At 44.0% G+C, this 12,301-nt stretch overlaps 1 protein-coding gene across 4 annotated transcripts in view; it reads left to right on the top strand.

Annotated features, from left to right (window-relative positions):
- The window catches only part of MTUS2 (microtubule associated scaffold protein 2), a 305,198-nt gene that overhangs the window by 242,561 nt on the left and 50,336 nt on the right, over nucleotides 1–12,301 (top strand). For all 4 annotated transcript variants that reach the window (XM_049823283.1, XM_049823284.1, XM_049823285.1 and 1 more), the window contains one exon: nucleotides 4,733–4,941. In XM_049823283.1, coding sequence (XP_049679240.1) covers nucleotides 4,733–4,941 — 209 coding nt within the window. The remainder of the gene's footprint in view (nucleotides 1–4,732; nucleotides 4,942–12,301) is intronic.

The raw sequence follows: 12,301 nt of genomic DNA, 5'->3' as shown, positions 1-12,301 counted from the left end.
TACTCGGAATCTACTCTTGCTGTTCTGCAGAGGCACTAAATTTCATGGGCTATTTTTATGCATAATTGGAAAAGGAATTATCTATAGAAATAACCTTCAGAGTGCTATTGGGGCATTGTCAACTTACCCCTCAACACTGGGCACAAACACATGGTTTTAGCATTTCTAAAGAATACCTTTGTTTATTTACTGAAATTAAGAGACCTTATTTCTATTTCTGCCTACTAAGCGTACACTAACAAATGTACGAGGTACCTAAAGACTTTTGTAAGGCTGGCCTTTGGCTGTTCTAAACGCTTCTGAAATGAATCCCACTGATTTCATTGTGCTTGCAGTTTTCTTCTCTTCTGTTACCTCATTTTTCAGACTCTACTTAAATAATTTAAATGTCATCTCTACAGCTACATGATACTTGAGTTATAATTATGGGGGGTAGAACCCCATGTTTCTTCATTTGATGGTAAAGATAAAACATGTAGAACAGGTCTTCAGGTCCTATAACTTGCATCAAGAGTCTCTTCATGTTTACTAAACTCAATCCCTATTCTCCTCCTTCCCAACCAGCAAAATCAAGAAAATGGAAGGTTAAATTTAATCTTCCCAGGCACCAACAGGACTCAGAATTCTTCTGCTTACTAAGATACTAGGGTAAAAAGGTGAACTTAACACTGTCCTTCGAATCCTATAATTTGCAGGCTATTTTGTACCTGGTGAGATCACCAAGAGAGATCCAAAGAAAAATGTGTTGCAGAGAGTGCCAGAGCAGCAGCTCACCAGTGTTTAATGGTGGGAGTCCAGTTTAAGCACCAGCACTGGTTGTGTTACAGCACAGCTGATTTGCTTCCACTGGAATTAGAAAGCAAAATGAAATATCGGCACATTTGTACTGTGTATTTGTATTGTCTTAAGGAGACCTGCATTTCCATGGGTGACTTAATGATTTTCAAGGCTTAAATTTTTGGCATATCCAGTTCATGAGGCCTCAAAGGTTTCTTCATTCTCATGAGAGGTTGAGTTACTGCCCTCTCCCCATCAGGCTGATTTAGGATTTCTTAAGCTTGGTTGTCTGAAATTATGGCAACTTAAAATTGTTTATCACTGTAAGGGTCAAATAGGAAAATAAACCTCATCTTCATTTATTTTTTTAGAGTAGCCTGTAGCATTCTTTGAAATAACAACAGCAATAACAGAGCAATAAAGACAGACAATCTTTTCACCTATTTAACATTTTCACAAAATTATCCAAGCAGCCATTAAACAAGACAAGGAGTGAGTGGAGCTGGGTCTAAGGGGCAGTAGAACAGCCTTTCCTCCATCAGGATCACAAACTCATGTGGCATTTACACTTTGTGATAAGAGAGCCTGTGTCCCCCACGTAACTGCACCACAGCTACGCATGGCCATGGAACAGGCTCTGAACTTTCTGAGTGCCATTTCTAGGTTGTTTTCCCTCTGTTACTGGCCTCCTCACATGCAGTTCCTTTTAATCAGCGCTGGGTTTGAATTGTCATACAATATTTTTTTTGGCCTTGGATCTGATCTTTAGAATTTGGATCAGTCCTCCCGAAGACTTGCAAGGGAGTTTTGAGATGCCGAGTCTTGCAGGGAATCTTGATTTTATCTACTGATGCAATACCATTCCTGAAATCTCTGCATAGGAGTAGGTGTACATAGATGCAGGTGCTCTCCTTCCACCCCACTGCAGGACGGTACCATCTGTTTCTGACATACATCACTCTACAGACTGCTTGTTATCAATGCTCTCAAAGTAATTTCCTCACTTTCCTTACCAAAGTATCAGAAACTGGACAGTTAAAAGGCAAATAAATTGCATTCCCCATCTAAATCCCCATGGGCTTTATTATGAGTATATACTTATTAAGTCTCCTTAGTTGAAACACTCGGGTAGATAAAAAAGGACCTGGGAGTTTTGAAGTGGATCAAAGGGGTTCAATGCTTTCAGCGTATAGTGGGTCTGCCCCCCTGGTCCCACCATCAGCAAAAAGGACATTCAGAATCAGGGCCAGCATCATTAATATATACCCTGGTCTGTGCAGAGCAACAGAAGAGAGACATCAGTGGCAGAATAAGCTTAGTAAGCTGCTTTTCAGACCCAAATGAACCAAGAAATTCAGATTTATCCCTGAGGAGAATAGCACAGTTTAATTTACAAGGACAGCTTATAATACGGACAAGGACAACATAGAGATGTGCACGTCAAATGTTCCAGTGAACAGGAAAGCTAGAAAGATATAAGACAAAACAACCTAATGGGTTTCTGTTTTAATTAAAACTGGACTGATTTCAAGGGCTTCCCCCTACACTTCTCCCTATGCCTCCTCTTGTAACATCACCATGCTGCCTAAACAACCCAAGATTTTTATGCTAAAAAGACAGATATTCATGGCTGTTGCTTTTATGAATTTCTTATTTTGTGATAATACCTACTGCCCATTTAAGAGCCCCTTTAAATGAATGAAAGAATCTGTAAGAAAATACCATTCCTGCACAAAAAGGTGTACAGGCTTTGACTGACATGAAAATGGATAGAGGGCAATAGCTATGCTGATCAAACTCTCAATGACAGAAAGTCGGCTCTAACATCCCTTATTGTATTATTTAGGTCTTACAACATCACGAAGTTAGTCTTGATATCGTGTGAAACCTGGTATTCCTCTTTGCAAATGCATGTCATGGAGACAAAGAGTTTCAAAGCTGTTTTGCACTTGTGGCTCTTTGCAGTTGCAGCTGGAGATACCTGGAGACATGAGGGAACATCTCTGCTGGATGGAGCTGGCTCCCTGCAAGCTTAGCCTGGAGCCAGAACGTAGTGGAGCAAGTTGGAAGATATTCTCCCAGTGGCTCCACACAAACTAGGGATCTGAAAAAGTAGGAATACGCTCCTGGGTGTTGCTCTGACAAAGCCACTTCTTCCCTGCCTGGTCTAGTAAAATTGCTGTAAGGATCCATTTGCACACCCAGGCCACAGTCTTAAAGATCTAGAATATCTAAAGCACATCTGCCAAAATTATCTCTGGAACAATGTTCTACTTCACAGATTGGCTCAAACTCATACCATCAGACTCATCTCTGTGGAAAGATTCTGCTGGGTTTTGGGAAAGGGCAGAATACTGTCCCCTGTTACATTCATTGTTGAGAACTGGTTGGAGACATTGTTTCTGTATTAGTTTTCAGGAAGTGTATACTACAAGACTATAAAATTACAAGATACCCTTTTTTTCAGATTCTTGCATACCCAACCCTTTCTGCTAACACAGAAATGTTAATTTTTCATCTGTATCCAGACCAACGTCTGACTGTTTTCTCCCTCTTTCCTACTGACTCTCACTCATAGACTAAAAGCTTGAGACTAGCAGGAGGAGCTGAGGAAGAGGACCAGAGATTCCTGGCCAGTATTCAGGAATGAGCTAAAAAGCATCAGCTGAGGAGAGACTGAAGGTAGCAAAAAGAATCAGTAAGCTGTGCAAAGGTGTTGCCCACCTGACCATAAACATTTGCAGAGGAGATTTCTCAGAAAACTAAGAATATGAAGACAAAACAGATTGTCCAAGCAGTGGCTTGAGCAACCTGACACTACCAGAACACTACCCCTTCTTGCTTCATCCTTGTAACTAAGTATATCCAGAGAAATAGATAGTTGACTCAAGCAGGATATGAACTTAATTTAGGATGAAAACTTCTCTTCCCTGAAGTGGCTTATCATGAGTAAGCTCTAGTTCTTGTGCCATTCATGTGAATATGACATGGTATTTGAGCTGATATCCTAAAGACAAGCTACACTAGTGGTTTCACATCTTTATACAGGATTAGGCTTGCTTCAAGCCAGCTTGGAGCACATCAGAGGAGCCAGAGCCTGTCTGCACCCGTTTCTGCAGGCAGACCATATAGTGAATCTGGTGTGACCGACGGCGCAGAGGGAGAAGTCATGCAGAGCCGGTGGTGTAACCAGTCAGCATTACTGGTGGCATTTCTATACATACCTGGTTTGTGCTGTAATGTTAGAAGTGTTACAAAGGGGAGAGCGAGGGGAACTAGCAAGGTAGACTGCAGTATTGTTGATAAAAAGAAATAGTGATATCCCAATAGCAAGCAACCCATGCTGTGTTTGCATTCAGGGAAGGACAGCTCCAGCCCCACGTTGTCCCATTTGGAGGCAAAAGGAAATCTGCAAAGGCAAAGTAAATCTGGCACCTCTGTCAAGCCACCAAGTCTGGGATTCAAGTGGCTAAAGAAATTGTGTGTAGAGTGTAAACGTCATCCAACTGTTTTCCACATCCACAATGGGATAAGGTGAATCTCAACCTGGAAGTGCCCATTTCTCTCACTGCCATTCAGGAGAGTTGAGCATTACATGTCAAGATGCAGACCTCTATTCTTGTAGGTGTGTAATATAGGAGAGATGAATCCTTCCTCTAACAACCTCAGTTCTCAGTAAGACACTCTTAGGAGAGCTCTCCACAACTCACAGCAGACCTTCAGGCTCAGAGCCTGAGGTGAGATGACTGTTACAAAGCTTTGAGCTTTGGCCCCTAGGGAAACATATTTCGCTGTGCCCTTGCTTTTTTTGAAAGTCATTACAGATCTGTATGAATGCTGCAGACCTTTTTTTCTTTTATAAGGCTGAGTCCTAAAGGCCTTAGAAACACATAAAAGTCTTGTGCACGTATCTGAAGTAAGTGACCCTGATGATCTTTTCTTCTCTCCTTTGTAGGACATACCAAGCAAAGGCCAGCCACCCCAAAGAATGGATTCTCCCCCAAACCAGGAGAGAGTCGAGACGCTGAGAAGCAGTTCGTTCAGAGGTTGAAGGAAAAGTGTGATGAGCAGTCCCAGCAATTAAGCAATATTCGAGATGAACTTAAAAGGGCCAGCTGTGGCTTTGATGTCTTTGCTATAACAACACAGCACTTTTTCAGGCAGGTAAGTACAATGGGTATTTTTTACCATTGGAAAGATACTTTGCCTTTACACCAGTCACTTGCCCAAATTTATTGCACAGTCATCGAAACTTTGTTCTTGGGAACATGTAATTTATTTGCAACAGTTATTATGAGGAGGGAATTATTATTTGATGCCATGTATTTGAAAATCAAAGTTCAGGAACTTGGAAGAGGAAGAATTTTGTGACCAAAACATTTGTCAGAAGCACAGAGGGTTTTCAGGATGCCTTTAGGAGTGAAGCAGATGCAGAAACATAGAAGTCACAGTCCCTGACTGCTACAGCTGGAATGGAAAGTGTAACTGAGATATTGATACTTGCCAACAAATGCAAAAACAATCCATGCATTTAGTCAACCAAAGGTGTTGAATGAAGGAAAAGGTTTGCTTTCTCACAGCACTTATCTACTGTTCCTGTTCACCACAGATCAGGAAAAGTGGTCCCTGTTACAGAGGTGCCAATTCCTGAAGATGTTAGAATAACATTATCTCAGCATTTAGCAGATTACATTCAGCAGGTATAGAGAACATAAAGAAAATGTCGTCAATAATTGGAGAAGCTTATTTATTCACTAAACCTGAGACAAAATGAGTAAAGTTTAAAAGACGGCCACAGTAACCATGAAGGACTTGTAGGTATTGCTTGTTTGAAAGGCTACTTAGTGATCTGGGAGATCTAGCTGGGCTCTGAGGTCCAGACCTGGTTCCCCTGATGCCCTTGGATTTTGTACCATCCCAGGTTAAGCTGGTATCCCAACTGCTTTGTAAAACAGGCAGATGATCATCAACAGTAGGCCCCAAGATTTGGGTAATATCCTTGATTGCTTGTTTGTCTCCTTTTGGAAGAGACAAGAGTAAACTTTCAGTATTAAATGGGAGAAAGAAAACAAAAAACCAAAACACAGATTCAAACAGTCTTTAGAAATTCTGAAATACTTTATTCAGTTATTTTTTCATATTGGTGGGAAAGGTTACCTTTGAACAAATACCACAGTTCACACTTTTCCCTACGTAGGAGCTGATCTTGCTCACTGAAGCTTCACTGAACTGAAAAAAAACAGGGAATTTTTTAAAAGTACTAAAAATTTTAAATATCTTCCCAGGGGATTTTTCCCCTCTATTTTTCTTTAGTCTTGACATTTCTGGGCTTGATGGGCATTTGTAAAGGTTTTTCTTTTTCTTTTTTTTTTTGAGCTGACTGTGGAGTGTCCGTGATTAAAGCAGAGGGAAACAAAAAGGGGCAGAGCAGTGTCTGCTCAGCTTTGTCTATGCATTGTCCACTGGGGAGAGATTTTTCATCTCATGCCTTGTTCATAATTTGCTGAAGGAATTCTGGAAGCTTGGGCATATCTCCTTCATCTCCTCTGGATATGTTTTAAATGAGAACAGCTGCTGCAGCTGAGCTTTGAGATGACTTTCATCCTGTTAGTGCATGTTAGTTCTGTCCTGAGAATGCCTCCTAAATGGAACACCTCAGGGACTTTATTTAATAGAGTCCTCTCCAAGTCCTGGCTGGGCATATCTGTGCCCCATGTTTCCAGCTCCTCTGCACTGTCAGGCCAGCTGCCAGCTGGAGGGTTGCAGTAATACTCCTCTGAGTGCCTGGAGGGCTTGGAAGTAAAACAATATACCCGTGGAATTTAAGCACCTTCAGGCTTGGGCAGGATTACTTGTAGATTTTTTTTTCAGATCCACTGCTGGACTCAGATACCTGTGTTCAGCCTGAGTGTCAGTCCCTTCTGGGCTCGCCTGGTCACCCTGGAGTACATATATATATATATATATATATATATATATATATATATATCTGCGTATCGCTGTTCAGTGCAGTGCAAGACACTTGTGTTTGCTGCTCGCTGCTGGGAGCCTTGTAACATGGACCCTCCCCCAGCAAAGACACCCCTAACACCCCTAGCTTCCCTGGGTGATGATCTGCACAGTCAGCAAGAGCCCAGCAGTTATCCATTAGGCACTCACATGTGGTACCTACATTCTGAGTACGGTTGCTTTAGGCTCCATATTTAGTGAATGGAGGCAGGTGAGCACTTCCAGAAGACTATTTACAGCACCAAAGACCTGAATTTCTGCTTGAGGTACTTGCCTGTCTTGACTAAGGCCTCCAGGGAGGCCTAAGGCTACTGCGCTTTTAAATTCGATGCTTAAATTGAGAGCCTACATGTAGTGGGATCATCTGGGACTACTCAAGCAATTGCATAACTGGACAGTCTGTTGTCTTGCAACATAGATGCAGACTTCCAAGTTTTTGAGTGTCATTCGAAAATACGATCTGTAGACGTTTTCTGAGATGGCATTATTGTTTGAAAGCTTGAGCAAAATTGTGTTGGCTGGCTTTGAGTTAGGGCAGCATGGAAAAAGAAACTTCTCCCATTATAAAAATAATAATAATTGTGTGTGTTTGTTTCTGAGAAGCCTGCAGGCAAAATGGTTGAGGTCTGAGTAGAACTGCAGTTTGGCAAGGGGATAATACTCCTTCAGGAACAAGGTGGGGCCTTATTCCAGAGACGTTTGGGGTTGATTTGTCCAGCTGGCAGTTCTGCTCTGCTTAGCAGAGGGCCCAGTCCTACTTTGGTGCTAGGGAGCCTCTTTGGGCTGATAGTCACTCATAGCCTAATTTTAGAATGTCTCTGTCTTTACACCGCACCAAAGTAACGTCCAAAATGTAGATTTTTTTCTCTGAATTGGAGCCGAATTCTGTTGGAAAATGTGCTCCCAGAAAGTGAGGACTGGACTGAGCCTTAAAAGCAACCAAAGGACCAGTGTTTTGCACACAGGTAGGAGTCTCTCCATGCCCATGGCTCTCTTGTCTTGCTCACACGGTTTCTGTTCTCTCTCCAAAGTTGGGGAAAGCACCAATGCAAGTGATCCAACAGACATGTTTAGCTGAAGGAGAGTGTCAATATGTAATAAAGAGCGTTAGCCCACATCAACCATTTCTCTGAGTGCTTTCCAATTTTAAGCATTTGCTATAGCAACCTTGAGGTTGCATAATTTTCTTTGGGTGTTGTTGGATTTGTTTTCTGACTGTTCCAGACCAGTGCTGAATTGTATCCTGGAATCATCTCTCATTCTCAGCTGAAAATGCTCTTAATAGGCAGATTATGACTGAGGCAGTGGACAAAAAAATATAAAGCAGTGGTTCTGACATAAGCATTTAGTTAGTTATGAAAAGTAATGATTGTAGTGACTGTGGACAGCATGGCTTCTCATTATTACTTAATTAGCAGATTAATTAGTTAAGGCCATCAGATATGCATGCATGACTCCTGTTGACTTTGGGAACCACTTCGAACTTTTTCTGAAAAGGAGTGGATTGAGTTTGTCCTTAGTGTTGGATGTTCATCATGTCAATACAACCTTTGTGCTGTGAGGGGGGATACTCCAAAGTGAAAAACGGACTAGCAGGAGCTGGAGTGATACCTTGAAGAGGATACCATGAAGACTTTTTAGAGCAAATATCACAAACGGCTCCCCCTGACTTGGGTCACTCCTGACCTGTTCTGGCCCGTTAGCCCAGTAATAATGACAGTCCTGGCCCAGTTTCAGCCCTGTTCAGCAAAGTGGCCAGCAGCAGTCCCTCTTGGAAGTGGTAACAGTGCCATCTAAAGGAGAGTAGCCAAAAGTGACAAATTCTGGAGGGTAGATCCTTCTGGACATAAACAGGGAGGAAAAAAAATCCACTTTCATATCTCTAGTACACTCAGAGCAGATGTGTTTGTGCTGAAGACTATTGTGGCCAAACTGCATCAAGGCCCTGGAATCTGGGCTAATGCCTTTCTACCGGTACCGCATGCCCAAACAGCTGAAAAGCGGAGTCCGGTTAGCAAGTTCTGCCTCTGAAATTTTCAGTGAGGACTCCAGATCTACAGTGCATGTGAGGGGAAGGGAGCCTTTCTGGGCTGCAGCCCCCAAGGGTGGGAGCGGGTAAGGGAAAGGGTTATGCTGGGATAGTCTGTCCTGAACTCTGCTTGAGCATGGATGGGTTTCCAGACTTGCAGCATGATCTCATGCTGTGGTCTTTGTCACAGGGGGAAAACTGCTCAGGACAGGTCCCAGCATGGGGGTGCAATCAGATCTGCTGGGAATGGGGAAACCACACAGATGCCCTGAACAAAAGTTGGGACAGCACTGCAGTACTTGATGGCATCCCAGTGCTTCACGTCTACCAACGTTGGGAAAGACGTATCGCTAGTAACCACTGTGTGTGTGTTTGTCTCTACACCTGAGAGTGAGTGGGTTTTGGGTAGGTATACAATACACACCTTCCAGACAAGTAAACGCATGTAGCAGTGTCCTGCAAAATCTAGGATGGACAAGGAAAACCTTTTCCCCTGTTCAAATAGCTGAGATACGTGTGTACTTGTGTGTATTTTTCAGAGTAATCTTTCTGTCCTGTGAATGGGCAATATGCCACCCAGTGTCATGTAGCTACCTTGTCCAAATGCTAATAACCTCTTGTGTTAGAGGCAAAATTGGTTGCACTGGTTATAAGTTGCTTGGCACTTCCCACCGTTACCTCCAAAACAATAATTTGGGCTAACATTTCAAGTGTTTATCTCAGGCTGAGCTGAAATTTGTTTATTTTCACAACTGTCTCTGACAATGAGGTTAGGAGAAATATATCTATAGTTTGTGCGTGGTGGTGGCACAATTGTAAGAAGCCAGCACTCATCAGAAAGACTGACCTTCTGGCTTTCAGGGGTACTACTTTCCCAACATTTGCAAATGTCTTAGAATTTGGCCCAAGAATAGTCCTTAGAAAAGTGCGACTCCTCTTCTCCCTCATCGTTATTACAGCTTGGCTAGATTTCCTGTACTTAGCAAGTTCAGTCTTTTCTTTGCTCCTGCTGGAGACCAGAGCAGTCAGAACACTCAATCTTTTCATTTTGTATCCTGGAAAAAAATCCATTTTGGGCTCATCAGACGGCTTTGTCATCATTTATGGCTTTCTAAACTGCCTTTTAAGTACAAATGCACAAGATTTGGTATTGGGGACTACTAGTTATGGTAAAACAGCAGTAGGAATCAAGAAGTGCTCCTTTACTTGCAAGCGTTACAATGAAGGCTCTATAATGCGGCTGCTATGGGACCCGCAAGATGCTCACACGTGGTCCATCTGCCCAAGGAACGGATCAGGGTTTGTGAACCGAAAGAAATTGCCTCCTGCAGGCCCCCTGCTTATTTGCTGTGGATGCTAAAAGACAGGCAGTGAGAAGGTAAGGTGCTGTAGGAACAGAAACCTTAAAGCAGCTGAATATCCTTCCCCTCATCCTCTGGGTAAAGGGATGTTACCAGACAATGCTACACAGGGCCTGTAGGAAGATGGTTTCATCCAAGCTCCCCACCTCTGTGCCAGAGTGTGTCCCTCATTTGCTGCTCACGCAGCACCTCTGGGTGCTCAGTGCTCTGCTGCTCTGACCCTTTGGGTCTGCCAGCAAAACCCACCTCTCACCCAGCACAGGATCTAAGGGACGGTTTTAATTTGCCTGTGCCTCAGTGCCCAGCCGTTAGATGGAGACACCAGGGGACTGCCATCACATGAGGGTGCTGCGGAGGAAAAAAAATTAGTATTTGTGATGCACTCTGATATCGGGGTGTGATAAGGGGAGTAGGGGTGTAAGCTGGCTGGAGTGGAGATGATAGGGGATGTCAGGTATTGCGAGAAAACAGAAATGCCCAGCTGATGGCTCCTGAGGCAGGCGGGGGGTCAGGCGGTGGAGTCTCCCACTCCGTACGTACATTTTAGCTGTGTGCTCCTGGGCAGCGCCAGTCCCACGGCAGGATTTACTCTGTGATCATAAAATTATAGAATCATAGAATCATTTAGGTTGGAAAAGACCTTTAAGATAATCAAGTCCAACTGTCAACCCAACACCACCATGCCCACTAAACCATGTCCTGAAGTCCACGCCTACGCGGTTTTTTGAACACCGCCACAGGGATGGTGACTCCACTGCTTCCCTGGGCAGCCTGTTCCAATGCCCAACAAACCTTTCACTGAAGCAATTTTTTCTTATATCCAATCTAAACCTGCCCTAGTGCAACTTGAGGCCATTTCCTCTCGTCCTATCACTTGTTACCTGACAGAAGAGACCAGCACCCACCTCACTACAACCTTCTTTCAGGTGATTGTAGAGAGCGATAAGGTCTCCCCTCAGCCTCCTTTTCTCCAGACTAAACAACCCCAGCTCCCTCAGCCACCCCTCATAAGACTTGTGCTCCAGACCCTTCACCAGCTTGGTTGCCCTTCTCTGGACACGCTCCAGCACCTCCGTGTCTTTCCTGTGGTGAGGGGCCCAAAACTGAACCCAGGGCTCAAGTGATGTGGACTGGCTTGCACAAGCTCCTTCCTCACTGCAAATGGGGCAATGAGATAACCTCTGCCTCTGAGGTGCATCCCTTCTCCCGGGTCTGGCCTGGGTCTCCCTGCTCGGGGCTTGTACCCTACTGCCGTATGGCTGAGGAGGAGAGAAGAACCAGGAAAGCAATAAAAAGAGGAGGCAGAAACTTGCTGGGCTGCCCCTGTCTCTAATACCATGGTTTTCTCAGACCCTGTCCTGCAGGGCAAGGAGTGGGAGTGAGTAACTCGCCCCCAGGCAGCAGGCAGTGAGCAGCAGGAGTAATGGCATTTGGAGGGGCAGAAAGGGAGCAGCAGCAAACTCCTCTCCTTGCCTGAAATCCTGAGGCTGCAGAGCAGGCAGGCACAAAGGCTCTGCAGAAGAGTTTTAAGGGGAAATCTAAAGGCTGATGTTTGAGCAAACTCAGGTGGGACCATGGCTGGGAGAATGGTAGGTGAAGAACTAGTTGCTTAGTAAAAAGGCTGCTTATTCCTTCTGTGTCAAGAGGAGATGCCTCAAATGTGCTAATTGTGCATGTTTTCAGTTGGAGTTAAAAGTAGAACAAGTGAAAAAAAATACATATATATATATATACACACACACATATATGTAAAAATGGTGTTAATCAAAGGCTAATTATCTCTACCCAACAATTGGCCACCGGGGAGTGTACAGGGGAAAAGGAATAAAAAAGAGTGCTCAGGGGACTCCACTTGTGAGATTTCAGTAGGGATTTTTATTCTCTCCCTGTAGCTTCTGTTTCCTTTGCAGTGTCAGAGACCAAGCCCTGCCTGGACCCATTTGTGCCGGTGGAGCAGGCACTGCCTGGCTTTTCCTGGCACGGCTGGCTGCGACACACCGCTGCCAGCACTTTGGAGATGGGTTCCTGATAATGCCGGACTAATCCTGATGGAAATAACCCACTGACTCTGGAGGCAAGGGGAGACAAGGAGGCAAGGGAGCGGGAACCTGTGGGCAGCACAGGC

This window comes from Accipiter gentilis, chromosome 19 (assembly GCF_929443795.1).
Source record: "Accipiter gentilis chromosome 19, bAccGen1.1, whole genome shotgun sequence".
Lineage (NCBI taxonomy): Eukaryota > Metazoa > Chordata > Aves > Accipitriformes > Accipitridae > Astur > Astur gentilis.
The sequence above is the reverse complement of the archived record's forward strand: the minus strand, read 5'-3'. Positions and strand labels throughout refer to the sequence as shown.